At 43.7% G+C, this 27,942-nt stretch overlaps 1 protein-coding gene across 1 annotated transcript; it reads left to right on the top strand.

Moving 5' to 3' along the window:
- Positions 1-27,838, top strand: loxl1 (lysyl oxidase-like 1). The gene is made up of 3 exons (XM_034162914.1): positions 1-1,480; positions 24,089-24,197; positions 27,697-27,838. The coding sequence occupies exons 1-3, from the start codon at positions 394-396 to the stop codon at positions 27,836-27,838; spliced, it is 1,338 nt and encodes a 445-aa protein (XP_034018805.1). The 5' UTR covers positions 1-393.
- The last annotated feature ends 104 nt before the right edge of the window (positions 27,839-27,942 follow it).

A 27,942-nucleotide genomic window follows, 5' to 3' on the forward strand; every position in this document is an offset into this window, starting at 1 on the left:
TCAGGCAAATAGAAGCTTGCAGTCCTGCAGTGAACAGGCAATTCTTTCCAAAAGGCAGGCAGCAATGCTTTGTCTGACAAGCAACCTAACAGAAGGACGAGAAGTCAGGATATATTCACAGAGCACTTACAGGCGGGAACACCACCGCTGGGTCTTTTGAAGCCCACTCTCGTGGGTGGGAATGCACACTCTCCTTCCTCCGCTGCTACCACTGAAGACCTGCAGATGCTTTCAACCACAGGTTTACTTAACAACTCTGAATCTGTTTCCACATTTGCACCAGCGCTGTACCAGCAGGAAGAAGATGCACTTGATTTATTGACAAAACTACAGGTGGTTTGTGTTTGAGCCTTTGGTGGATCGTGAGGGTTTTTCCTGGTTTTTGTGTCCACTATGATGTCCATTGTTGTGGTGTGTTTGGTATTCATCCTGCTGGGTTTGGGACAGGCTCAGATTAGCACACAGTTCCAGGAACAGAGCCAGAGTCGGGGCCAAGGCCAGGAGAATTCAGCCACCCCATGGAGGCAGGTGATTCAGTGGGAGAACAATGGCCGAATGTTTAGCCTGCTTAACACTGGAGCTGAGTACGTCCCTGCCAGGGCAGCAGCCCAGGATAGAGGTCCCAGGGTGGTTGTGGCAGATGCTAATCCACGCTCACCACGCAGACCTCAAGGAGGCAATGTCCGCCGACAAGCTCCGCCAAGAGGATCCTCTGAGACTGTTCGTGGGCAGGCCAGGCATCCTTTCGGCTTTGGCCAGGTGCCTGATAACTGGAGACAGACAACAGGAAATGCAGGGGGTGGCAGTTTCCAGGCATCCTCTGGCTCTCGATTCAGGCCGTCTGCAGGCTCATCTTCATCAGCATCATCATCTTTTTCTTCATCCTCCTATAATGTACCATCCTACCCTCAGTACCCATTTCCACAACAGGCCCCATATCCAGTTATGCCTTATGACCCAAGTCTGACAGAGGTACCTGTGAGGAGCTATGAGCCTCCCTTTCAGCCTGTCGTCCCAGGAGGAGCATATGGTGGTGGATCATATGGAGCCGGACGGGGTTATACTGGATTAGGTGGTATGGTCTCTGTGGTCCCCGACTCTCCTTCGGAATATACTGATGATGGCTATCGGTACTACCAATCTTTCAGCTATGGGCCTAATCCCGTGGCACCTGCTCGAGCTGCCCAGCCACCCTTTTCAGATGGTCTGGACCATAGATACACCCACAGTCTCTATAATGAGGAACCCGCTCCTGCTGTCTCTGTTCCCGACACCAACCAGGCAAGCCCCATTGTAGTGGACAGAACGGGACCACTTGGTCAACCCCTGATCAGAAGCCCTCAGTATGAGCAGTTTCCTCCATTTGGAAGACCCCAGCCGCCATTCCTACAGCCCATTCCTTCAAGCAGAAATTCTCCAAACTCTGCCCTTGAGAACCCCAGTGTCAATGTAGGAAGTGTGTACCGACCACAACAGAGAGGTACAGTGAGTTCTTTAGTTTGGGCTTCTGTGCAGTGCACAGTAAAATTCCCAGTGTTAAATTAACACTGCCAGTGAACATATGATCCCACTCTGATCAGAATAGGACCATATTTTCACTGGCAGTGTTAATTTAACACTGTCAGTGTTAGTTTTACACTGGTGAATTTACTGTGTAACACAAAGGTGTTTTTATTTTACATTACATTACATTTCACAAATCTTGATAATCTTGGAAAAAGATGTGATTTATGGGTGGATTATAGGTAGTGGATACAGATTTTGGATAAAGATATGGCTGGTTTCAAAGAGATAATCATTTCAAATGGTCAAAACAAATTCTACACTTCTACTGTTTCATAAAGTGTTTTTGTGCAACAGAAAAAAAGATTGCCAGGCAATTTCTATTAATGCTCAACATGTGAATTTGAAATATACAAAACTCTTGGGAGTAGAAAGTTCTCCACCCTTAAAGTACACAATCGTGTTTTTCCAACGTTCATGTTTCAAATCCGTGAGATATCTGAAGTCATGAAAATAAAATCCAGAGTCTCTTTCAATTTACAAACAAAGTAAAGTTTACACAAAGTTCATCTTTTCCCACTTGCCTAGTAGTTATTAAAACCAGGTGTGGAGAATGCCATGCCAATGTAGATAGAGCAAACACAAGAACCACCGTGTTTTTATGTAAGGAGTTCTCTGCCGCCCAAAGTGATCCATAAGTGTGGAGATTTGGTGGTAATGATGACAGCGGGTGCTGGTGGCTCAGGGACAGGAGAGGGGAAACAAGGGAGGAGGGTGCACAACTTTACCGCTCCCTGACAGAGAGGGGGAATGCTGGAAAGTCCCTGTAACACATGGGGTCCATTGCTTCAGCCACAGGAAATCAAAGAAATGTTTAGTGAGAGTTCTCAGTGAGAGAATGAGGTGTTTTGAAACCTGCAAGTACTCTGGCTGAAAGTAAATGCTTGGTCTGTTTGAAACTAGTAGGAATCTTTATTTTTGTAAACCATTTCTCTGGAATTTAATGCTAAAGACCATAAAATACTTTAGTAACTGCAAACAACTTGGAGTTGTCAAATGGATAGAGACGGTTTCTGGTCTGATGTGAGAGGAGATGAGGTATTCTGCAGGGATTTGCAGACTTTTGGTGCCTTCAATGATCTGCCTTGCTGTATGTTGTTGTTGTCCATTCAGCTGCTCCCGTTTGTTCGGGGTTGCCACAACAGATACAGCCAGATCCGCATTAGTATTTGGCACAAGATTTACGCTGGATGTCCTTCCTGACGCAACTCCAGTGTAACCTGGAGAAACGCACACAGCCGCTGGTGTTCCAAAGAGGTCTTAAGGCTATGAAATTGGGCTAATCGTAAATCGCTAATAATAGTAATAGCTAATCGTTTTTTTAGCAATCCTGTGAATCACTAAACTAGTATTTAGTTGTATAACCACAGTTTTTCATGATTTCTTCACATCTGCGAGGCATTAATTTTGTTGGTCTGGAACCAAGATTTTGCTCATTTACTAGTGTGCTTGGGGTCATTGTCTTGTTGAAACACCCATTTCAAGGGCATGTCCTCTTCAGCATAATGCAACATGACATCTTCAAGTATTTTGACATATCCAAACTGATCCATGATACCTGGTATGCGATATATAGGCCCAACACCATAGTAGGAGAAACATGCCCATATCATGAGGCTTGCACCACCATGCTTCACTGTCTTCACTGGCGTCTTCTAACTGTCACAGCAGTTACAGGTAACTCCAGACTGTCTTTGATCATCCTGGAGCTGATCAATGGGTGAGCATTTGCCATTCTGGTTTATTCTTCTATCCATTTTGATGGTTGTTTTCCATTTTCTTCCACGCGTCTCTGTTTTTTTGTCCATTTTAAAGCATTGGAGATCATTGTAGATGAACAGCCTATAATTTTTTGCACCTGCGTATAAGTTTTCCCCTCTCCAATCAACCTTTTAATCAAACTACGCTGTTCTTCTGAACAATGTCTTGAACGTCCCATTTTCCTCAGGCTTTCAAAGAGAAAAGCATGTTCAACAGGCGCTGGCTTCATCCTTAAATAGGGGACACCTGATTCACACCTGTTTGTTCCACAAAATTCACGAACTCACTGACTGAATGCCACACTACTATTATTGTGAACACCCCCTTTTCTACTTTTTTTTTTTTTTTACTAATAGCCAATTTTCATAGCCTTAAGAGTGTGCATATCATGAATGCTTGGTCTTGTTGGATTTGTGAGAATCTACTGGTACCTTGTTTCCCATGTAACAATAAGAAATATACTCAAAACCTGGATTAATCTTTTTAATCACATAGCACTACTATTATTCTGAACACTACTGTATATATATATATATCTATATATATATATATATATAGATATATATATAGATATAAATTTGTTTTAATTCTTAGAATCAGAATCACCTTTACTGTCATTGCACAGCAAATCAGCACAACGAAATTTGCTTGTGCATCCTCAAAAACAATGCTCACCCTCACACATAACTTACCCACACACATATAAACTTCAATAAATATTAAGAACATCAGGAGATTGGGGGGGGTGAGGCGAGTTCAGAGACCTCTAAATTACACCATTACACACGTTTCCTGAAAGCAACATCATGTGAGGACTGATTTCCTGTCACTCACAATTCTACGCCCCTCTCAATCAAAGCCACCCCCTCCCACGCCAGAACGGGGCCTAAAGTTTGAAACTGAAAAAATAAGATCTGAAAGTGAAAAAAAGATATGAAGGTGAAAAAAAGAAATATGAATGAAAATAAATTATTTGATCCATAAAATTACAGAGCTGAATCAAAAATTTAAACTGAAAAATATATATCTTACACTTATTTTTATTTTGATAATACTTTTTAAATTATTATAAATTTCAAGAACAAACATTGACTTTTCAGTTTCAAAATTTATTTTTTCAATCTTTTTTTATTTTCAGATTACAAAACTTTAATTTTCAGTTTCAAAATTTATTTTTTCAATATTTTTTTATTTTCAGATTACAAAACTTTTGGCCTTGTTTTAGCTCCATAGGCTTGGAGCCTATCCCAACAGTCACAGGGTGAGAGGAGGTGTACATCCTGGACAGGATGATAGTCTATGGATGCTAAATGGACTGCATTTATACCATGCTTTTATGGTCTAAGTCAGTGGTGATTTCATTGATTAACATCACTTTGAGCAGATGTGATGAGTTCATCACTGTGAAATCACCTGCTGGAGTCAGTGGTTGCAAAGAAAACCTGCACCCTCTTGGCCCTTTCTGAAATGTTCTTAGGTACCTTCTTGCATGGTTACTCCATTTTTGAGATCTTCTCCACACAGATTTACCACATAGTACCATACTGCTTGCATTTCTGAATGATTGCTGTAGATGAAGTCCAAGACATATTCTGCGACTTGGGAGTGTTCACGTATTCATCCCCTGACTTGTCAAAAGAAAACATTGTAAAAATGATTATTTGTTTTCACAATAGACATTATATATAGTTTCTCTAATTACCTTCATGTTAAAACAAGCACATTAGAATTATTTTATTGTGGTGGTGTACAGGCACAAATTACAAAAACTGTGCCACTATCCATATACCTATGGACCTGACCACATCCGTTGTACTCACTGCACCTTCTGGAGCATGAACAGATATTTACGTCTGCCAAGTGTTGGGAAAGTGTAGGAACACGGACCCACAACAGGGGGCGCAAATGAACGGACAATGGAATAGGTCAAATAACAACACTTTACTGTTGCGAACGTGCACAACAAACACAACAAATTACAACAATGGACAAAGTTCAATTCACAAAGGTGTCGTGTGGGCAGGCTCGAAGATAGGAGACGCCTCTCCAAAGTAGAACCGGAACCACACGGTTTCCTCCGCCACAGGACCCCGGGAATACTGGAGCCGCCAAGTTCCGAACTCCCAGGTGGCCACTGCCTCCGCGTGTCGGACCTGGTACTGCTGGCGAGGAACAAGAACACAATTAACGTGGGCGCGTTTGCACCCAGCAACCTGTACGGCAGGGAAGCTACCTCCACCTCTCGTTGGAGAAAAAAGTCTGCAATCACTCACAAAATCACAAAGGTTACTGTCAAGCAGTCAGCTGAGATTATTACCTTCCAGGTAGAACGATATCTCGGCGATGAGGTGGAGATGCCGTCCTGCTGATATACCCCAGTGATAATTGTCGTCAGCTGTCTCAGGTGATGGGTGACAGCTGTCACCCAGGCTGCTCCTGTGGGGCGGCGGCGCCCTCTGGTGGTGGTGGGCCAGCAGTACCTCCTCTTCAGCGGCCCACACAACAGGACCCCCCCCTCAACGGGCGCCTCCTGGCGCCCGACCGGGCTTGTCCGGGTGGCGACGGTAGAAGTCGGCCAGGAGGGCCGGGTCCAGGATGAAGCTCTTCTTCACCCAGGAGCGTTCTTCGGGACCATACCCCTCCCAGTCCACCAGATATTGAAAGCCCCGGCCCATCCGACGGACGTCCAACAACCGGCGCACTGTCCAAGCCGGCTCGCCATCGATGATCCGGGCAGGAGGTGGTGCCGGACCGGGTGTACAGAGGGGCGAGGGTGTGATGGGGCTTGAGCTTCGACACATGAAACACAGGATGGATCCGCAGTGAGGCTGGAAGCTGAAGCCTCACTGCGGCGGGATTGATGACCTTGAGGACTTTAAACGGTCCTATGTACCTGTCCTGTAGTTTAGGGGAGGCCACTTGTAGTGGGATGTCCGTTGTGGACAACCACACTTCCTGCCCGGGGCGATACGTAGGGGCCGGGGTCCGCCGCCGGTCTGCATGGGTCTTCGCCCTCATCCGGGCCTTCAACAAAGCAGAACGGGCGGCGCGCCACACCCGACGGCACTTCCGCAGGTGGGCCTGGACCGAGGGCACACCGACCTCCCCCTCAAACACCGGGAACAACGGGGGCTGATACCCCAAACACACCTCAAAGGGGGAGAGGCCGGTGGCTGATGACACTTGACTGTTGTGGGCGTACTCGATCCAGGCCAGATGAGTACTCCAGGCCGCCGGGTGCGCGGCTGTCACACAACGCAGTGTTTGCTCCATTTCTTGATTGGCCCGCTCTGCTTGCCCGTTGGTCTGGGGGTGATACCCGGACGAGAGACTGACCGTGGCCCCCAGTTCCCGGCAAAGCTCCTCCAGACATGCGAGGAGAACTGGGGACCGCGATCGGAGATGATGTCTGATGGTATCCCATGCAGGCGGACGACGTGGTGGACCAGGAGGTCCGCCGTCTCCTGGGCCGTAGGGAGCTTCGGGAGGGCCACGAAGTGGGCCGCCTTGGAGAATCGGTCCACTATCGTGAGGATCACGGTGTTTCCCTGGGACGGCGGGAGGCCCGTGACAAAATCCAGGCCGATGTGGGACCAGGGGCGATGAGGCACGGGCAGCGGCTGTAGCAGTCCCGGAGCCTTGCGATGGTCGGCCTTGCCCCTGGCACAGGTGGTACAGGCCTGGATATAGTCCCGGACGTCGGCCTCCAGGGACGCCCACCAGAAGCGCTGCCGGACAACCGCCACGGTTCTTCGCACCCCTGGGTGACAGGAGAGCTTAGAGCCGTGACAGAAGTCCAGGACTGCAGCCCTTGCCTCTGGTGGGACGTAAAATCTGTTCTTTGGTCCAGTCCCGGGGTCCGGGCTTCGTGCCAGGGCCTCCCGGACGGTTCTCTCTACGTCCCAGGTGAGGGTGGCCACGATAGTGGACTCCGGGATGATGGGTTCCGGTGGATCCGACAACTCCGCTTTGACCTCGTCTTCGTGTACCCGGGACAAGGCATCCGACTTCTGGTTCTTGGTCCCGGGTCGGTAGGTGATGCGGAAGTCAAAACGGCCGAAGAACAGTGACCAGCGGGCTTGCCTGGGATTCAGCCGCTTGGCGGTCCTGATATATTCCAGGTTCCGGTGGTCAGTGAAAACCATGAATGGCACGGACGTTCCCTCCAACAGGTGTCTCCACTCTTCAAGAGCCTCTTTCACCGCAAGGAGTTCTCGGTTGCCAACGTCATAGTTCCGTTCAGCTGGGGTCAACCTGCGGGAAAAATAGGCACACGGATGAAGGACCTTATCGGTCTTCCCACTCTGGGACAGCACAGCTCCTATCCCTGAGTCCGAGGCATCCACTTCAACCACTAACTGGCGACTAGGATCGGGCTGCACCAGAACGGGTGCAGACGAGAAGCGCCGTTTCAACTCCTTGAACGCGGCATCGCAACGATCCGACCAGGTGAAGGGGACTTTTGGTGAGGTCAGGGCTGTCAGGGGGCTAGCAACCTGGCTGTAGCCCTTAATGAACCTCCTGTAGAAATTCGCAAAGCCGAGGAACTGTTGCAGCTTCCTACGGCTTGTGGGTTGGGGCCAGTCTCTCACCGCTGCAACCTTGGCCGGATCAGGAGCAACGGAGTTGGGGGAGATGATGAACCCCAGGAAGGACAAAGAAGTGCGGTGAAACTCACACTTCTCGCCCTTAACAAACAGCCGGTTCTCCAATAACCGCTGCAGGACCTGACGTACATGTCGGACATGGGTCTCAGGATCCGGAGAAAAGATGAGTATGTCGTCTAAATATACGAAGACGAATCGGTGCAGGAAGTCCCGCAAGACATCATTAACCAATGCTTGGAACGTCGCGGGAGCATTTGTAAGACCGAACGGCATGACCAGGTACTCAAAATGACCTAACGGGGTGTTAAATGCCGTCTTCCACTCGTCTCCCTTCCGGATCCGAACCAGGTGATACGCATTCCTAAGATCAAGCTTGGTGAATATCTTGGCTCCATGCAGGGGCGTGAACACCGAATCCAACAAGGGTAAGGGGTATCGGTTACGAACCGTGATTTCGTTCAGCCCCCTGTAATCAATGCATGGACGTAATCCGCCATCCTTTTTCCCCACAAAAAAGAAACCCGCACCCATCGGGGAGGTGGAATTCCGGATCAACCCGGCAGCCAAAGAGTCCCGGATGTAGGTCTCCATTGATTCGCGTTCAGGTCGTGAGAGGTTGTACAGCCTGCTGGACGGGAACTCAACGCCTGGAACCAAATCAATGGCACAATCATACGGGCGGTGCGGGGGAAGGGTGGGACTTATTTGGGAGTCGTGTGGCGATGTGGGTGTGTCCCACGTGAACGTCTCGGCCCCCCCCTAGCCCAGTGTCTAGGGGCGGGCGTTGGTGTTTAACCGTTCGGGGCAGTCTCGTACCTGATGCTCAATCGAGCCACAAACAAAACACGCTCCGCGGGCCAGCCTCCTTTGTGTGACCGGTGCCCTAAATGTTGCCCTACTCGTGTCCATAGCTTCGTCAGCAGGGGGAGCTGTGATCGCACGGAGCGCAGGGGCCGTGGAGCGTGGGGAGGGCGGAACGCGGTCGGAACCGGAAGGGAGAGGGACGACGCGTGCCTGGCCACGCCCTTCGTCTCGTTCCCGACGGCGCTCATTTAACCGATTGTCTAATCGTATGACAAGATCGATAAGCCCATCCAAATCCCGCGGTTCGTCCTTAGCCACCAGGTGCTCCTTGAGGACCAATGACAGTCCGTTTACGAAGGCGGCGCGGAGGGCAGTGCTATTCCAGCCGGACCTCGCAGCCGCGATGCGGAAGTCGACTGCATAGGCAGCTGCGCTCCGGCGCCCCTGTCTCATTGACAGCAGCACGGCTGAAGCGGTCTCTCCTCTATTAGGGTGATCGAACACTGTTCTGAGCTCCCTCACAAACCCATCATATGTCAGAAGGAGCCGTGAACTTTGCTCCCAGAGCGCTGTAGCCCAAGCGCGTGCCTCACCACGAAGCAGATTTATCACATAAGCTACTTTGCTAGCGTCCGTCGCGTACATGACGGGACGCTGTGCGAAGACGAGCGAACACAGCATAAGGAAATCCGCGCACGTCTCCACACAGCCTCCGTACGGCTCTGGGGGGCTTATGTATGCTTCAGGGGATGGTGGGGGGGGTCGTTGGACAACCAGTGGAACGTCGCTGTCCACCTGCGCGGCGAGAGCCTCCACCCTGCGGTTCAGGAGGGCGTTCTGCTCGGCCATCAAGTCTAACCGAGTCGTGAAAGCGGTGAGGATCCGCTGCAACTCACCGATTACCCCTCCTGCGGACGCCTGTGCGCCTTGTTCTTCCATTGGCCGTTCAACAGCCGGTTGACGCCCCTCGGGATCCATGACGCTGGCCGAGATATCCTGTTGGGAAAGTGTAGGAACACGGACCCACAACAGGGGGCGCAAATGAACGGACAATGGAATAGGTCAAATAACAACACTTTACTGTTGCGAACGTGCACAACAAACACAACAAATTACAACAATGGACAAAGTTCAATTCACAAAGGTGTCGTGTGGGCAGGCTCGAAGATAGGAGACGCCTCTCCAAAGTAGAACCGGAACCACACGGTTTCCTCCGCCACAGGACCCCGGGAATACTGGAGCCGCCAAGTTCCGAACTCCCAGGTGGCCACTGCCTCCGCGTGTCGGACCTGGTACTGCTGGCGAGGAACAAGAACACAATTAACGTGGGCGCGTTTGCACCCAGCAACCTGTACGGCAGGGAAGCTACCTCCACCTCTCGTTGGAGAAAAAAGTCTGCAATCACTCACAAAAATCACAAAGGTTACTGTCAAGCAGTCAGCTGAGATTATTACCTTCCAGGTAGAACGATATCTCGGCGATGAGGTGGAGATGCCGTCCTGCTGATATACCCCAGTGATAATTGTCGTCAGCTGTCTCAGGTGATGGGTGACAGCTGTCACCCAGGCTGCTCCTGTGGGGCGGCGGCGCCCTCTGGTGGTGGTGGGCCAGCAGTACCTCCTCTTCAGCGGCCCACACAACACCAAGTACGGAATAAAATCGTCAGCGTTTACTTATTTGTCTGTCTGTCTGTCTGTCTGTCAGCAGGATTACATCAAAACTACTGCACAGATTTTGACGAAATTTTCACCATAAATAGATATTAGATCATGGAAGAATCCGTTAAATTTTGGAGGTGAGCCGGATCCGGATTCTGGATCAAGTTTCACTTTATATAGGCTTTGAAGGATTACTGTTAGCAGGATTATGTCAACACTACTGCACAGATTTTGACAAAATTGTCAACACAGACACATATTAGGGCATGGAAGAGTCCAATAAATTTTGAGGGTCCTCTGGATCCGGATCCGGATTCTGGATCAAGTTTCACTTCATATAGGCTTTGAAGGATTACGTCAAAACTACTTCAGATTCTCACCAAATTTTCACCACAGATACGTATTAGGCCATGGAAGACTCCATTAAATTTTGGAGGTGATCTGGATCCAAATCCGGATTCAGGATCAAGGGTTTGAAGGATTACATCAAAACTACTTCACGGATTGTCACCAAATTTTCAATACTGACACATATTTACACCAGGGAAGACTCCAATAAATTCTGGAGATGTCAGAAATCTCTGATTGCTCTTGTTCATAATGCATGCACTTTAATTGATTAAAGCAGCTGCAAGTGAACACAACAAAACAACAGACAATATTTATGTAATGTGATGTTAAAAAGTAGAAGGGTTGATTGTAAACATGAAATCAGATGAGTGACAAGAATATTGATTGCAAGATGAGGTACACTGTGAAAGTACATTTTGCCAAATACAGGTGCAGTACATTGATTATATTGACCTTGACAAAACGCGAAATATCCTAATCTACCACTAGGTAGCCCAAAGAATGAGCATCTGAAAACAGAAAAAAAGGGGGTTGTACTTATTTTATTATGATCTATTAGATGGTGGGTGTAAAAAGCCCGGTGAGATTCAGTATCTTTACCCCCTGTCCCACTTAGAGTGTAATGTGTGGCTTTGTCGCATGCTGTCAAAGGCTGATCAGCTTTGGCTTCTCAGCACACTTTATCCCTCTGAAAGAGACCCAATTTCACATTTCAAAAGATTAGGGAGCAGAGAACAAAGCCTTCCCAGGATGAAGAGGGGGAGAAAAAAAATCTGTTGAGAACACTGCTGGAAAACCTCTGTATTTCACCCTGGTGTTACAGTGTTTACATGGTCTGTGCCGAGAACATTCCCTGTGGCCTATACGAGCTGTCTCATCGGATGTTTAAACAAAAGCTGTTATTTAAATTTATATTCGAGAGAGAAAACTCACCTGGAATACTGATCAAAAATCTAATTTAAACCACACACTGTACATAGAGTGGACAAACCCTATGTGTGGTTACCCATAGGTTTTCTTCAGGGCGGGTTTGAAGCTCAAATGGGGTGGCTCTGAAAGCCGCCATCCTGCACTCTGCCTCACTCCCAGCCAACCCATAAATAGGCAAAGAAGTGGAGTAACCTGTGTAACCTGGTTGGGGTGAATGAAACCTGAACATGCTGTCATTGTGTCAAACAAGCCAAGGCTAACAGGCTAAAAGTGATTTTGATGTTTGATTAATGCATTTTGGGGGGGGTTGCTGGGCGAAGGTTTTCATAATGGGCAGCTTGGGTGTGAGTATTAAAACTATAAATAGACTGCATTTATATAGCGCGTTTTCATCTGAATCGGAAGCTCAAAGTGCTTTACAATGATGCCTCACCTTCACCCACGCACACCGATGTTAGGATGCTACCATGCACTGTGCTCAATTTCTCCAATCACAGCCACATAAGTCTGTAACTTCTGGGTTGTCTGGGTGTCTTCGTGGCTTTCCTCACTCTTCTCCTTCTTGCACAGTCACTCAGTTTTTGAGAACTGTCTACTCCACACAGATTTACCATAGATTGCCATACTGTTTGTATTTCTTCATAACTGATGTAAATAAAGTCCAAGACATATTCAGTGGCAGCTTCACCATCAGAGAGCCAAGTTGACAACTACCACAAAAAACTCCAAGCTGTCACTGATTTTAAAGGGGGCAATAACAGTATTAAGAACAGGGGTATGTAAACTTTTGATCAGGGTCATTTGGGTAGTTTCTGTTGTCATTATGATTTAAAAATAGTAAACACAGTTGTTTGACAATAAATGGCTTCATCGAACCACTAACCATGAGTGAAAAAAGTTTTTTTGTAGGGGAGGTGATGGTGTAGTGGTTAAGCGTTGGGCTTGAGACCAGAGGATCCTCAGTTCAAACCCCAGCCTGACCAGAAAATCACTAAGGGCCCCAAGTTGTTCCCGGTGTGTAGTGAGCGCCTTGCATGACAGCATCCTGACATCAGTGTGTGAGAGTGTCTGTGTGAATGGGTGAATGCAAGGCATCATTGTAAAGTGCTTTGAGCGTTTGATACAGATGGAAAAGAACAACATTCTGCCACATTATGTAAACTTTTGAACACAACTGTACATATAATGGATTTTGTCCCTTTTATATGTATAGTGGATTTTGTGCATTTTATACATATAGCGTATATATATATATATATATATAAATTGCCTTTGTGACAACTTATCAAATGCTGCTTTGCATTTTTATGAAGATAATACAGTAATCTATTGTTCTTCCCTTTCCTTTGCTCAAACTCTACACTTCTTGCAGTCAGCCTTTAATGTTGCACAGTCTAACTTAACAAAGCATAAACCGGTGTCAAATGCAAATAAGTCAAAATTTCTGCTTTTCTCACAATTTTTTCCCAATCCTCTTAAGATCTTAACTGCTCAGGGGATGAAATTTAAATTTATTTCGAAATCATACTCGATCAGAATTTGTCCTTCCATTTCCATATTGAAAATCTTGTCTCAAAGTTTAAACTTAAATTAGGTTTCTTCTTTAGAAACAAATCCTGTTTTGTTTTTTCCCTGAAGGCAAGGAAACATTTAATTTCTGCAACATTTCTTCCTTTGTTGGAGTATGGTGACATGTTTTTTTTGTTTGTTTGTTTGTTTTTTTATGACTGTATCTGATCAGCGCCTAAAGAATACTGTGTACCACTGTGTTTCATTGCTGGTCTTATCCTGTTCATCAAATTATGGGCCCTGTGTCATTCCTGTGGCTTAGTGTCAGCAGACTGAGGTCAAGTTGCATAAGCCAGTTCACATTAACACATTTGGTCTTTGTGGAGACGGGATGATAAGCTGCACCATAGATCATTGTTGGCATGGATTTTATTGTGAAGGGGATAAATATGTGCTGTGACAAGGCAGGCTTTCATTTTTTATTTGCCCATCGGATTTTATGACACTTAGTTACTAAACCAATTTAAAAGCTTCAGTGGAGTAAGATCATTGTTTTGTGATGACTCGTGGCCTCGTGTATATCTTTACACGTACATATATATAACACACACCCATAATGCACCCATCTCGACAATAATGGTCTAGAATAGTGGTGTCCAAAGTATTCCAGAAAGGGTCATTGCGTTATATTTTTGACTGTAGGTAAGCACTGTGCCAAGATTTTGACCTTGGTCGGTGACCTTGACTTTTAACCAGCAGGGTTATTTTATCGGTGGATATGAAGCCAGTAAGGACTATGATATTGCGACATTTGACCCCAGTGACATAGATCTTCACCCAAATGATTGACCTGTTGCTGACCTTATCAGTAAAAATTCTTTCTTACTGTCTTTAGGGCCATAGACATTATATACATAGACGCCTCATGGACTGCCGCTGCCTATTGGAGCTGACGTATCAACGTAGCCGCCATCTTGGATGAGTCCCTATTGCGCCCCCAGTGCATTTATTTGTACTGCGGAAGGTGTATTCCCAGCTACAATAATCCGTAACTTCCTGAATTTTTACCCGATTTCCCACAGTTTGGTTTGTTAGAAGCAGCAGATATTCAGTTACGATACAGGATGCTGTCACACATTAAAAATACGTACTTTCATGCTGAAAGACGTTGTCTTATGGTCTTTAACAAAGACATACGGTATGGTATATAGATAAATGTATAAATTAATTCATTTTATAATTTAGTAAAGAAACAACTTTGGATTGTTCATTTGAATTTATTCCTCTCACACACACACATACGCACAAAGCAGACATCAGTTTAATTTCCTCTGCTTCGCTCACCAGGTTTTGTTACGAAGATGAACATTTTTTTCAAGGCCAGGAAAAGAAAGCAATCTAATTCGAGGTCATTCCAGGGTCTTAAACTATCTTGTTAGGCTTGCAACTGGGGCTGGGGAGCTAAAACCCTTGAAAAAGAACTGTTTTGCACAGCTTCTTGCATGTGCTGGCACTCTGTCACTCCAGTGTCATTAATTTTATGATGTGGTGCAGCCTTACTTTGTGAAATACAGACACCACAAATGACTAAAGCATGAAATGATGGTTCTCATTTGTCACACTTATTAACGTCTCTGCGTGCACCAATGAGGACTGTCTTCTTCTGCAGGTGTATTGGCTTATCCCGTGAAACAAAAGCGCAGAACAAGTGGATGGCAATGCACATAAATGCACTCTTCCTTTTGCCACATTAACGAAAATTAGCATAAGACTTGCGATACTTGATAGATGGAAACACAGCTAATGAGAGAGAGTACCAGTTCCTGCTGTAATAACGTTACACGTAAGTACCATTTGTTACGATGACATAATATTACAAATGGTAAAATAACCAAAATTATTGTTCAATCTTGTGAAAGGTAATGACACACAATCTGGTTTCTATACTGCACCGGTTATTGGAACCGTAAGCAGCACAAAATACCGACATATTTGCTCACTTTCCATTGACTCCAGTTGACTCTGGTGCTAGCCTATTGTGAAGAGACCCATCCAACATGACAGCGCAGGTGGATTACGTTGCAGCAAGTCATGAGGCGTACAGTAGTGTTCAGAATAATAGTAGTGCTATGTGACTAAAAAGATTAATCCAGGTTTTGAGTATATTTGTTATTGTTACATGGGAAACAAGGTACCAGTAGATTCAGTAGATTCTCACAAATCCAACAAGTCCAAGCATTCGTGATATGCACACTCTTAAGGCCATGAAATTGGGCTATTAGTCAAAAAAAGTAGAAAAGGGGGTGTTCACAATAATAGTAGTGTGGCATTCAGTCAGTGAGTTTGTCAATTTTGTGGAACAAAAAGGTGTGAGTCAGGTGTCCCCTATTTAAGGATGAAGCCAGCACCTGTTGAACATGCTTTTCTCTTTGAAAGCCTGAGCAAAATGGGACGTTCAAGACATTGTTCAGAAGAACAGCGTAGTTTGATTAAAAAGTTATACACAGGTGCAAAAGGCTGTTCATCTACAATGCTTTAAAATGGACAAAAAAAACAGAAGACGCGTGGAAGAAAATGGAAAACAACCATCAAAATGGATAGAAGAATAACCAGAATGGCAAAGGCTCACCAATTGATCAGCCCCAGGATGATCAAAAACAGTCTTGTCTGGATGCAGTCTGGATACTGCTGGATGCCTTGGATTTCCCTCTGGGATCAATAAAGTATCTATCTATCTATCTATCTATCTATCTATCTATCTATCTATCTATCTATCTATCTATCTATCTATCTATCTATCTATCTATCTATCTATCTATCTATCTATCTATCTATCTATCTATCTATCTATCTATCTATCTATCTATCTATCTATCTATCTATCTATCTATCTATCTATCTATCTATCTATCTATCTATCTATCTATCTATCTATCTATCTATCTATCTATCTATCTGTCTATCTGTCTGTCTGTCTGTCTGTCTGTCTGTCTGTCTGTCTGTCTGTCTGTCTGTCTGTCTGTCTGTCTGTCTGTCTGTCTGTCTGTCTGTCTGTCTGTCTGTCTGTCTGTCTGTCTGTCTGTCTGTCTGTCTGTCTGTCTGTCTGTCTGTCTGTCTGGAGTTACCTGTAAGTGCTGTGATAGTTAGAAGACGCCTGTGTGAACCTAATTTATTTGCAAGAATCCCCCGCAAAGTCCCTTTGTTAAATAAAAGACATGTGCAGAAGAGATTACAATTTGCCAAAGAACACATCAACTGGCCTAAAATGAAATGAGGAATATTTTGTGGACTGATGAGAGTAAAATTGTTCTTTTTGTGTCGAAGGGCCGCAGACACTTTGTGAGACGACCCCCAAACTCTGAATTCAAGCCACAGTTCACAGTGAAGACAGTGAAGCATGGTGGTGCAAGCATCATGATATGGGCATGTTTCTCCTACTATGGTGTTGAGCCTATATATCGCATACCAGGTATCATGGATCAGTTTGGATATGTCAAAATACTTGAAGAGGTCATGTCGCCTTATGCTGAAGAGGACATGCCCTTGAAATGGGTGTTTCAACAAGACAATGACCCCAAGCACACTAGTAAATGAGCAAAATCTTGGTTCCGAACCAACAAAATTAATGCCTCGCAGATGTGAAGAAATCATGAAAAACTCGTTATACAACTAAATACTAGTTTAGTGATTCAGAGGATTGCTTAAAAAGCAGTTTGAACATAATAGTTTTGAGTTTGTAGCGTCAACAGCAGATGCTACTATTATTGTGAACACCCCCTTTTCTACTTTTTTTTTTTTACTAATAGCCCAATTTCATAGCCTTAAGAGTGTGCATATCATAAATGCTTGGTCTTGTTGGATTTGTGAGAATCTACTGAATCTACTGGTACCTTGTTTCCCATGTAACAATAAGAAATATACTCAAAACCTGGATTAATCTTTTTAGTCACATAGCACTACTATTATTCTGAACACTACTGTATATAATGTCTATGTTTAGGGCCCCTTCACACATAACACAAAAGATGCAGAAAAGGGAAGAAAAATCAAACATGAAATGGGGAACCACAAAACATTCCAGTTGCTGTCGTGAGGGACGCACGGTTGCACAGGTGTGCATGACACACCAGCGACTATTTTGTGCATGCTTGTGTGCATGCACGAACACAGTGCAAGCAGATGGAACATGTTGCATCATATCGCGCCTATGTTGTGGGGAAAATATCTTGAATGTGTTGCACCACATCGCGCCTCTCTTGTGGAAAAAAAATTAAAACCAGCTGGAACGTGTTGCAACATACCATACCATAACTCTGCTGTGGGGAAAAAAATAAAAACCACACACCATAAAAAACACCGCATTTTATTGAATCCCTCTTATCGAGCATACAATACAAGTATGAACCGTCTGTGCCTCTGTATATGACCCATGGTCACAGACGTACAGTCATGAAATGACATGAATGAAGCAGTGCGCTCTCATTATGTCTTACTATGTCCTGCCAGGTATATAAATAATTAATACAATCACCGGACACTGATAGATGAGATATTGGTGTATAATTAGTGAAAATCACTGGGTTGATATAAAAAAAAATTAAAGGGGACACAACACTGAACCCTGCAGTTAAATAACCCTGGTTAAATAAAAAATAAATGTCACTCGCGGGATTCAAACCTGCAATTTACAAAAGCTCTGATTAACAGACGGAAACTTTACCATTGCGCTACAATCACTGTCTTATAACAGGAGCATGAAATACTTAAAATCAACAAGGAGATAAACGTATGTTTTCAAAAAAGAGAAATTAGACTATCGTCTAAGGACATGGGTGTTGGGCTGGTCTGCAGCCTGCCGTGGTGCACTGTGTGAGGCTGCTGCAATCCCGGCGCAAAGGCAACAATTTTTTTTATGTATTTCCACATGAGGACAGCAGGCAGAGACACATGCCTCACAGAGGAAAGTTATAAGTTCATGTCCTTGAAAACACAGTATGTGTTCCTCAGCTGGGACATCCAGAAGCAGGGATTTCAACAGCAGCTGCTATTGGCAGCCATGCCCCCTTGTCTGTTCAGCACCCAGACCAACATGTCATGTCACTCTCTGTTTCTGTGTTATGTGGTCATTCATTTTAGTTATTTGTTATGTAACTGTATATGTAGGTATTGTTGTAATTATGTGATCATGCCTGTACATACATATCAGCATTTTATGCAAGTGTGCTCCCCCCTCATGCCACATGCATGGGGGGGAGCTGGGGTGTGTGAAACACACGTACACCACGTGCTGCAGGGGAGCAGACACACGTGCAATACACACACATTGTGCCACGAAGGTGGTGTTGCTTTTTGCAACTCCACACTCGTGGGCGGAGCATTTAGATAAATTTCACATGCAGCTCGAAAGTGATTGTCTGCTCACTATTTTCGTGCTAACAGCGCAAATGGCCACACATTTTCTAAGTGTCCAGCGAGTAGTGTTGGATGTTCATGTGTGTCATCTGGAATTTGGCCAACACCTGCCAGAAGAGGGATCGAATGGGATCGAATGGGCTGTCACAGGGCGCTCTCTGTCTTTCGCCGCTGGTTATAGGCGTTATAGGCAGCTCCGATTTTTCACTAATGGCATGCAATTCCCCCTTCGTGTGCTAGTTGGCTTCAATCGTGTTTTGTGTGAAGGGGCCCTTAATATTAACTGATCAATAATTTATTCTAGTTAACATTAGGATCTAATGTATAGTGAGGCAAATAAGTATTTGATCCACCGTCGATTTTGCAAGTTTTCCCACCTACTAAGAATGGAGAGGTCTGTGATTTTTTTATTGTGGGCAAACTTCAACTGTGAGAGACAGAATCTAAAAAAAAAATCCAGAAAATCACATTGTATGATTTTTAAATAATTAATTTGCATTTTATGGTTTTTAAATAATTAATTTCTATTTTATTGCATGACTAAGTATTTGATAACCTATCAACCAGTAAGAATTCTGGCTCTCACAGACCTGTTAGTTTTTCTTTAAGAAGCCCTCCTATTCCGCACTCTTTCCCTGTATTAATTGCACCTGTTTGAACTTGCTACCTGTATAAAAGACACCTGTCCAATAGGCAAGCAGCTTGATGAGAAGGCAACAACTGTTGGCGTAATTATTAGAAAATGGAAGAAACACAAGATGACTGTCACTGTTTCCTGGTCTGGGGCTCCATGCAAGATCTCGTCTTGTGGGGGAAGGATGATTTTGAGCAAGTCCAGAACTACACGGGAGGACCTGGTCAATGACCTGAAGAGAGCTGGGACCACAGTCGCAAAGATTAGATTTGTAACACACTATGCAGTCGTGGTTTAAAATGCTGCAGGGCACGCAAGGTCCCCCTACTCATGCCAGCACATGTCCAGGCCTGTTTGAAGTTCACCAGTGACCATCTGGGCGATCCAAATGAAGCATGGGAGAAGGTCATGTGGTCAGATGAGACCAAAATAGAGCTTTTTGGTATCATCTCCACTCACTGTGTTTGGATGAGAACAACCCCAAGAACACCGTCCCATCTGTGAAGCATGGGGGTGGAAACATAATTTTTTGAGGTGTTTATCTGCAAAGAGGACTGGATGACTGCACCGTATTGATAGGAGGATGAATGGGGTCATGTATCATGCGATTTTGGCAAACAACCTCCTTCTCTCAGTAGGAACATTGAACATCCGGAGGAGCAACCAAAGCAGGTGGATCCACCAAAGCGCACATGGAGATCTGAACAGAGGGTCGGAGTGCGCACTTCTATTTCCAGATCCAGATCTCTGCTCGGATGTGCAGCAGAGGCACGCCCCAGCGCTGACTGTTGGAACATGGAGGAGGATGCAGACACTGCTCCAGCAGTAAACAGATTTCAGCCTCAGAGAACACCAGGAGTCCAGGTTGATACACTTTCTGTTGGAGAAAGTGTAGTGACACGGACCCACAACAGGGGCCGCAAATGAACGGTCAATAGATGAGCCAAAAGGTAACAATTTAATGTTGTGAATGTGCACAACGATTATACAGACAATCACAGAATCTAATAGCAGACAATACACCAAGGTGACGTGTGGGCAGGCTCGAGGATAGAAGACGTCTGTCCTGAGAAGAGCCGGGACCACACGATTTCCACCGCCACAGAACCTGGTGAATACTGGAGCCGCCAAGTCCCGAATTCCCAAGTGATCACCGTCCCTGACTGTCGGATCTGGTACTGCTGGCGAGGAGCACAAACAGTGAGATGTGGGTGTGTGCACACCTAGTAACAAAAACAGTCAGAAGGTGGAAAGTCACCTCCACCTCTAATCACACACTCGTGCAGCTCCTGTTAAACCACTTATCTGGTTTGGGTGTGAAGTGAAGCCGTCGCTGTTCACACCAAATGCCAATCCCGCAGATAAGGCACACCGTGGCGGCAGTGCCCTTTCGTGCCTGAAGCCCGCACTTCAGGCAGGGCGCCCTCTGGTGGTGGGCCAGCAGTACCTCCTCTTATGGCGGCCCACAAAACACTTTCCACCCAAAGTCCAAAAGACCATTTACTTTAGTTTTTTGCAACTGACACAATTAGAACAATCTGCACCAACGCCAATAAAATTGCTGCAAAAAACAAGGCATTATGGAAAAAATACAACTGGACAGACATTGAAATGGAAGATCTGTACAAGGTTTTTGGACTTCTGATATACTACATGTTGTTGGTGTCACTAGCAAGTCTCCAGGATGACTGGAAACAAAGTCATATTTTGTCTGTGCCCTTTCCAGCGAAAGTAATGTCCAGAGACAAATTTAGATCGATATTCTGGAACATCCACCTAAGTGATCCAGATGAGGATGTAAAATTATAGGAAAAAGGGAACAGCAGGACATGACAAATTGTTTCGAGTCAGGCCTCTTTATGATCACATCCTCAGTGCCTGCCAGGCTTATTACCACCCGAGGAGGGAGCTGGCAGTGGATGAAAGGATGGTGGTGACGAAGGCAAAAACTGGAGTGACTCAATATTTTAAGGACAAGCCAACAAAATGGGGCATGAAACTTTTTGTGTTGGCTGTTTCAAGTAATAGCTACACACTCAAGTTCACCATTTACACTGGCAAGACTGTGACCACAAGTGAGCATGGGCTGTCGTACGATGTGGTCATGAACCTGATCCAGCCATCCTCTCTTGGTACTGGGTACAACATTTACATGGACAGTTTTTACACAAGTCCCAAACTGTTCATGGACCTGGCTAACATGAAGTTTGGGGCATGAGGCACATACAAGGAGAACAGACGAGGATGCCCCAGAGGGAGGGCAAATGCTATCACAAAAAAATCTGAAAGAGGATCTATAAGATGGATAAGAGAGGGGCCTCTGGTGTTTGTAAAGTGGATGGACACACAGGAGGTGTCTGGTGTGCTCCACCATCCATCATGCGTTTTTGGGTGAGACAGTGCGGAGAAGGGTGAAGGATGCGAAGAATGGATGCTGAATGGTGAAAGACCTTCCCTGTCCTACCCCAGTGTTGGCTTATAATAAAAACATGGGTGGAGTCAACCTATCTGACCAGCTCATCCAGTACTACTCCACCCATCAGAAAATTGCACGCTGGTACAGGACAGTGTTGCTGCACTTCCTTGACATTGGAACCACAAATGCATTCATCTTGCCTTGTGAGATCAGCAGTGTCAAGCAAGTGCAGCCCATGACACACAAGGACTTTATGGTGGAGCTGGTGTGTCAGCTGTGTGGCACAGGCAAAACAGGTGTCCCACAGAACAGGAGCAAAAACCACGTTCCTGTGCCAATTGTGACAGGCACAGATCCTGGCCAAAAGACCACAAAAGACAGATTGAGGTGCCACTGGTGCCTTCATGTGGGCAACAAGAGGAGTGACACACTGTAGAAATGTCAGGCCTGCGATGTGCCCCTCTGTGTTGTGTTGGACTGGAATTGTTTTTTTGAGTGACACAAATAGTTTAGGATGTCCTGCACTACATTGTACATATGTTTTTGAAATTTTCCATTTATATTTACATTCTAAGTCTTATTTTGACATCTGATTTTTTTTTCTAAATAGTTTAGCATTAGCATTTCCTGCACTATATTTGTACATATGTTTTTAAATCTTATTGTGAAATCTGACTGTTTTGTAAATAATTATACAAAAAATGTCTGAAGCATTTCCTGTATTTATGTAAATAGTTTTATTTAACTTTGTTTTTTTTTTTGTTTGTTTGTTTTGCTTCATTTGGACATATGTTTTTGAAATTTACAATTTATATTTACATTTGAAGTTATGAAAATGGTTCGTTAAACAAGTTTGCGTAAAAAAAAAAAAAATTTTTGACTCGGATTTTATGTTTTTTGTGTGATTTTGGGTTCACTGTGTTAATACAGTAGGTCAGAATGAATGAAAAACTGTAAAGTCACACAGGTGAGGATGTACTGAAAAAATGACACCGAACAAGGTCAGGTAAACACTTTTTAAAAGGTAAATTATAAAGGCAAAACCAAAAGTAGTCAAAAACGTCCAGTTATACCCTGGACTCCAGAGGGTTAATTGGCTTTCCTGCTACCATCAAAATATACACATTAGGATACAGAGTCTGACTGCCATGGACCAAGTCCTACCCACTACTCCAAGTCATTGGACTGTGTCCATGTTTCTGAGAACATTTGTTATGTTGTTTTTGTTTTTGCTCTTGTTTGTCTTCTTGCTCTTTTTCTTTGTCTTCTTCTTCAAAGAATATACATGTGCTGAGCAACCAAATGAAGTCAACATGGGAATGTTTGTTAATGGGATGCATATGGGATGATAAAATATATAACTCCTCCCACTTTGTGTACATCAGATACACATTGCACTCCAATCCTCAGCTCTTCCCCTTTCTTTGGTTTCCAATGGAGCAAAAGTGCAGTAATCAGGAATGTCACAGGATTCATGGCCACAGGCGCCTGTTCTCTAATGTTGAACTTCACATAAATAAAATGGGGAGAGGAAAGGATTCTACTGACACAATGAAGTTCAAATGAAACAATCAAGATGCCCTTGAAGTGTCGACTTTTCCAAGTCAGTGAATATGTCTTTGATTTAATTTACATCAGTCATGATGAAATATAAACAGTAAGGTAAATCTGTCTGGAGGAGGCAGTTCTCAAAAACTGAGTAAACATGCAGTAAGGAGACAAGTGAGGGAAGCCACCAAGATGACTGTGGAACTTGTGCACAGTACAGCTTTTATCTGTTGCACTAGCAGTGACAGCAACATGTTGGAGTGGAACAGAGAAGGGTTTTCTTTTAACAAATTAAATCAAATCTCAGCTTGAGTCTCCCCTGTGCCTTCTGGCAAACTGCAGCTCAAATGAGAAGAAAATCCTTCTCTGTTCCACTCCACCATGAAGTCATATTTTCAGTCAGTTAGACATGCTTACTGTATGTATCCTTCCCCTAACTTTCATCAGGATCAGTCGAGGTCAAAGGTCAAGGTTTCTGGCCCTTTGATCACACATCGGAAAGCAACTAATTTTGCGTACATGAGTAAAACATATTTCAATGTTCACAAACATGATTGTCTGAAAGCACATCACATTTTTTTTTTTTTTTTGCATGCCTGACTTTTTGAAATGTGGGTGTGGCCTCACTATGCCATCTGGGCATTTTTTAATTGAGTTTTCACTTATTTAGATGTTACTTGACGTATTTCAACACTGAAACAGGTAGTAAACTTTTTGCATCATGGCAGAGCCGCTCTTTATTGATGGGTACATAAAACACACAAAAACAATCTCCACATGCACCACTTATCCATCAAACTGACAACGGCGTGACATGTTTAGAAATGTCCATCCCACATTCGTGTTTTTAGATCAAGGTTGTACGTAGCTTATTGGATAATCTGTGTTGTTTAAGGGTTACCTGATCTGATTCCGGATCCCAACTACGTCCAGGCTGCTACATACATCCAGAGAGCCCACATGTACTCACTCCGCTGTGCCGCTGAGGAAAAATGCTTGTCAAGGTAAACTCAGTACCACATGACCACATCTCTTACAAAAATCATCTAATAGTAACCTTTGGAAATAAGTAATAATCATGAAAATGGCCATTTGGACACGTGATATTGATATGATATTTGTCTTTCTGGATTAAATGATTAAACCATTCTTACTGTTTTACCTTTTACTGTCAGTTTGGGCCCAAAATGCAAAATACTGAATTTTGCCTTACTTTCTTTGGTGTTTTTAATCATATGTAGAGTTTTAGTGGTGACTGCTGGGTAATATGTAAATTGATGTGATCCACTGTTAAATCTCGATGTTATCATGTTACGTGACTCTCCCATCGGGGCAGCACGTTATACAAAATTGCGCCCGCTGTGGGAGTTTGAATCACAAGCTATCATGAATATTCTATCAATAACAATTGGAAAACACACACCCACACACACACACATACAAGCTTGTGAAAAAACACAGGTAAAGTAGCAAGCCTTTTGTTCACAATAATACAAACTCAGTAATGAACATAATGTCAGTACTGCCAGCAAGGACATGGCTGTAATTACACCAATTTAAATAATTTTTAATACTACACTGGACTGTACATGTCTTCAAGTAATGCGATCATAACAGGATAAGTTATTAAAATGCAATTAGCTGCTGGGTCATCAGATTTGATTGTGGGAAAAAATTTGGGGGACATGTTGGGGAGGGGTGGTCATTATGCAGAATTACCAGGCAGTTTGCAAATTTACCAAGTATGCAATTATTAAACAGATTTGCCATTATTTTGCTGAATGAATTTTCTCAAATAAAGAAGAACATATGTTTAATAGAGTACAGTGCCAAAGTTAGAATATTATTTATGCATAGCAACAGTGTGCCTGAGAGCAGCAACAGCAGTCATTAAATGGATTGTGTCGGCTGTTAGTAAAGTGAAATATTTTCCACCTGACAAGAGTAACTAAACATGCTGAGACTGTGCTGTGTTCTTGGTTGTGCTGTTGCCAGCCACTGAGCCAAAGTCAGTGAGGTACCACTGTGTACGTGCATGTGTAAAAAACAGTATGTGTTAATCTGGGATCCAAATCTGAACCCCACAAGTCTGTGGAAAGCATGTTGTTACAGGTTTTAGAAAATGGACGATCTTTTTACACGAGGATCGTTCAATATCAATACTAGCTTTGGTATCAATATTATCGATATTAGGATCGATCCACCCACTTCTAATATATATATATATATATATATATATATATATATATATATATATATATATATATATATATATATAACTTTTCAATATTCTTTTTACACGAGGATCGTTCAATATCAATACCAGTGTTGGTATCGATATTATCGATATTACGATCGATCCACCCACCTCTAATATATACATATATATATAAGGATTAAACAATGACAAGCCGTGCATTATACGGTTTGAATACATGACGCGGAGTCTAAAACACCACGACATGAAGCGGAGTGGTGTTACTGCGCGAAGTGCATTCAAACCGTATAATGCACATCTTCGAGTTGTTTAATCCGCTTATACCATGGTCCCACACCCACACAGTGAGCTAACACACAAATATTTATTTAAGTTTTTTCATGTTCTTTTCTTCTTCTTTCCCATCTTCAATCTTGCCCAGTTCGTCCTATGTTAAATCTTTATGCTGTTGCTTTTGCTGTTCTTCTCATTTGCTCTCCTCCTCTTCCCATTCCTCAAACATTTTATTTTGGCCAAAAATATTAAAATTCACTTGGAAATCCATGTTTTATTTTCTGTCATTCACCTGTCAAAACACAACTGATTTGCGCATTGCTATGGTGATGACCAGAGCGGAGTGATATCACAGTGACTTAACTCGCCAAAAATAATGCACGCCAGTTAGATATGGAATTCTCACTGACCATGGTTTAAAAAAAAAATATATATATATATATATATATATATATATATATATATATATATCTCACACTGTGATATTCTGTGTGCTTCTTACCCTGTGTGCTGATGTAACTCCAGTTTCCCTGAGGTAGTCTTCCCAAGGAATCAATAAAATTCTATCTAATCTAATAAACAGTGATAATCCTGTATGTCTTGCTAGAGGGTTTTTGCAACATGTTTGGATTTGCATTAGGCTTAGGTTAGGTTTTAACAAATGGAACTGGGGGCTTAATATTCTTTGAAAACAATAAGATGAAAGATGATTTATGACAGAAAAAACGTCACATATTTTCTTTGATTAAAACAGTAAATTTATCAAATTTATATTAAAAAAAACCTTTGTGGTTACAAGGAAAAATACCATTTTCTGAGATTCTAAAATCCTAAATTGCAGAAAAACTGAGAAATCTGCAGGGATTAAAGTGGATTAATTAAAATCAGAAATATACATGAAAAAAATCAGATTTTTTTTCTTTGTTATTGTTTGTTTGTTTTTGTCAAGAAACCACTTCACACCACAGATGCTGCCACATGCTGGTACACATCACTGAAGTGCCTCCAGTGGCAAACCTTCCTCATACTGAAGACATCTCACACTTGCTTGTAAAGTTGATTAAGTAGGAATATGACTCGACACACTCTTTGGCAGCTATTTTGGGTTGTTTTTCTATGTTTCGACAGGTGTCTTGTGTATAATGAAGTAGAAAACCAATTTATTGGTAGTTAATGCATTAATACAGCATGCACAATGCACCAAATGACATCTACATTTTCCTAGGAATTTTAATTTGTGCTCGAGCAGATGCCAAAAAGAGAAGGTGCATATTATAACCATCCTTTTTCAGCCCCAACTGGCAAAGTGGCTGCTAGCATGCATTATTTACATGCATGATGCCTCATCTCTATGCAACATTAACTAGGATGTGACTGATCCACAATTCTTGCCATTCAGGATTCTGCACAAACTGCAACATACCTAAAGGAAAACATGAAAATTTTATTCACCAGCACAACATAAATTACGTAAATGGCATCTGTGTAGTCAGGCAGAATGCCTTCAGCCTCAGGCTTGGCCACTTGATTGAGACTCTGCTAAGGACACTGTTGAAATGATTTAAGTATGCTGTACCCACGGCTGGTCTGTTTGCCCTCTTTCCCATCAGAAAAACAGGCATCCCTTGAAGCAGTTTCATATCCTGTGTGAGTTTGCAGCGATCACCGACAGATGGGCTGTTGTAATTTGCTACGCACTCCAATGTCAAAAACAGCCACAAGACAAATGGCTTAGATCTTCAGTGGCAGTGTTAACTTGACATTGTGCCTTCTCTTTCACACAAACAATATACCTCACCAGGTGCCCATTTCCACTTCTGAATCACAGATTATTGTAACCTGTTGAATGAATTATTTAGTGGATCTTCTCATGCCTCCAAGCCTTTCCAACACTTCTCTTTTTTTTTTCACTTGTCTTAAAAAAACAGAGATACTGGCATACTGTAGTTTTGAGGTTGTTTGTGCAGATTCCCTGACCATTTTTTGTCTTGATATGTGTGCACGTCATTCAGCTCTGCCTACAGCCCCGAGACTACTGAATACGATGTGAGGGTCCTGCTTCGTTTCCCACAGAGGGTGAAGAACAAGGGAACAGCAGACTTTATGCCTAACAGGGCACGCCATACCTGGGAGTGGCATAGCTGTCATCAGTAAGTACTTGTACAAAACAGATTTCACTTATGCAATCATCATTTTAATTTATCAGCAATTCGTCCATGAGCCCGCAGCCAATTTTGCCCATAATTGGGATCACCAAA

The sequence above is a fragment of the Thalassophryne amazonica genome, chromosome 2, assembly GCF_902500255.1.
Source record: "Thalassophryne amazonica chromosome 2, fThaAma1.1, whole genome shotgun sequence".
Taxonomy (NCBI): Eukaryota; Metazoa; Chordata; class Actinopteri; order Batrachoidiformes; family Batrachoididae; genus Thalassophryne; species Thalassophryne amazonica.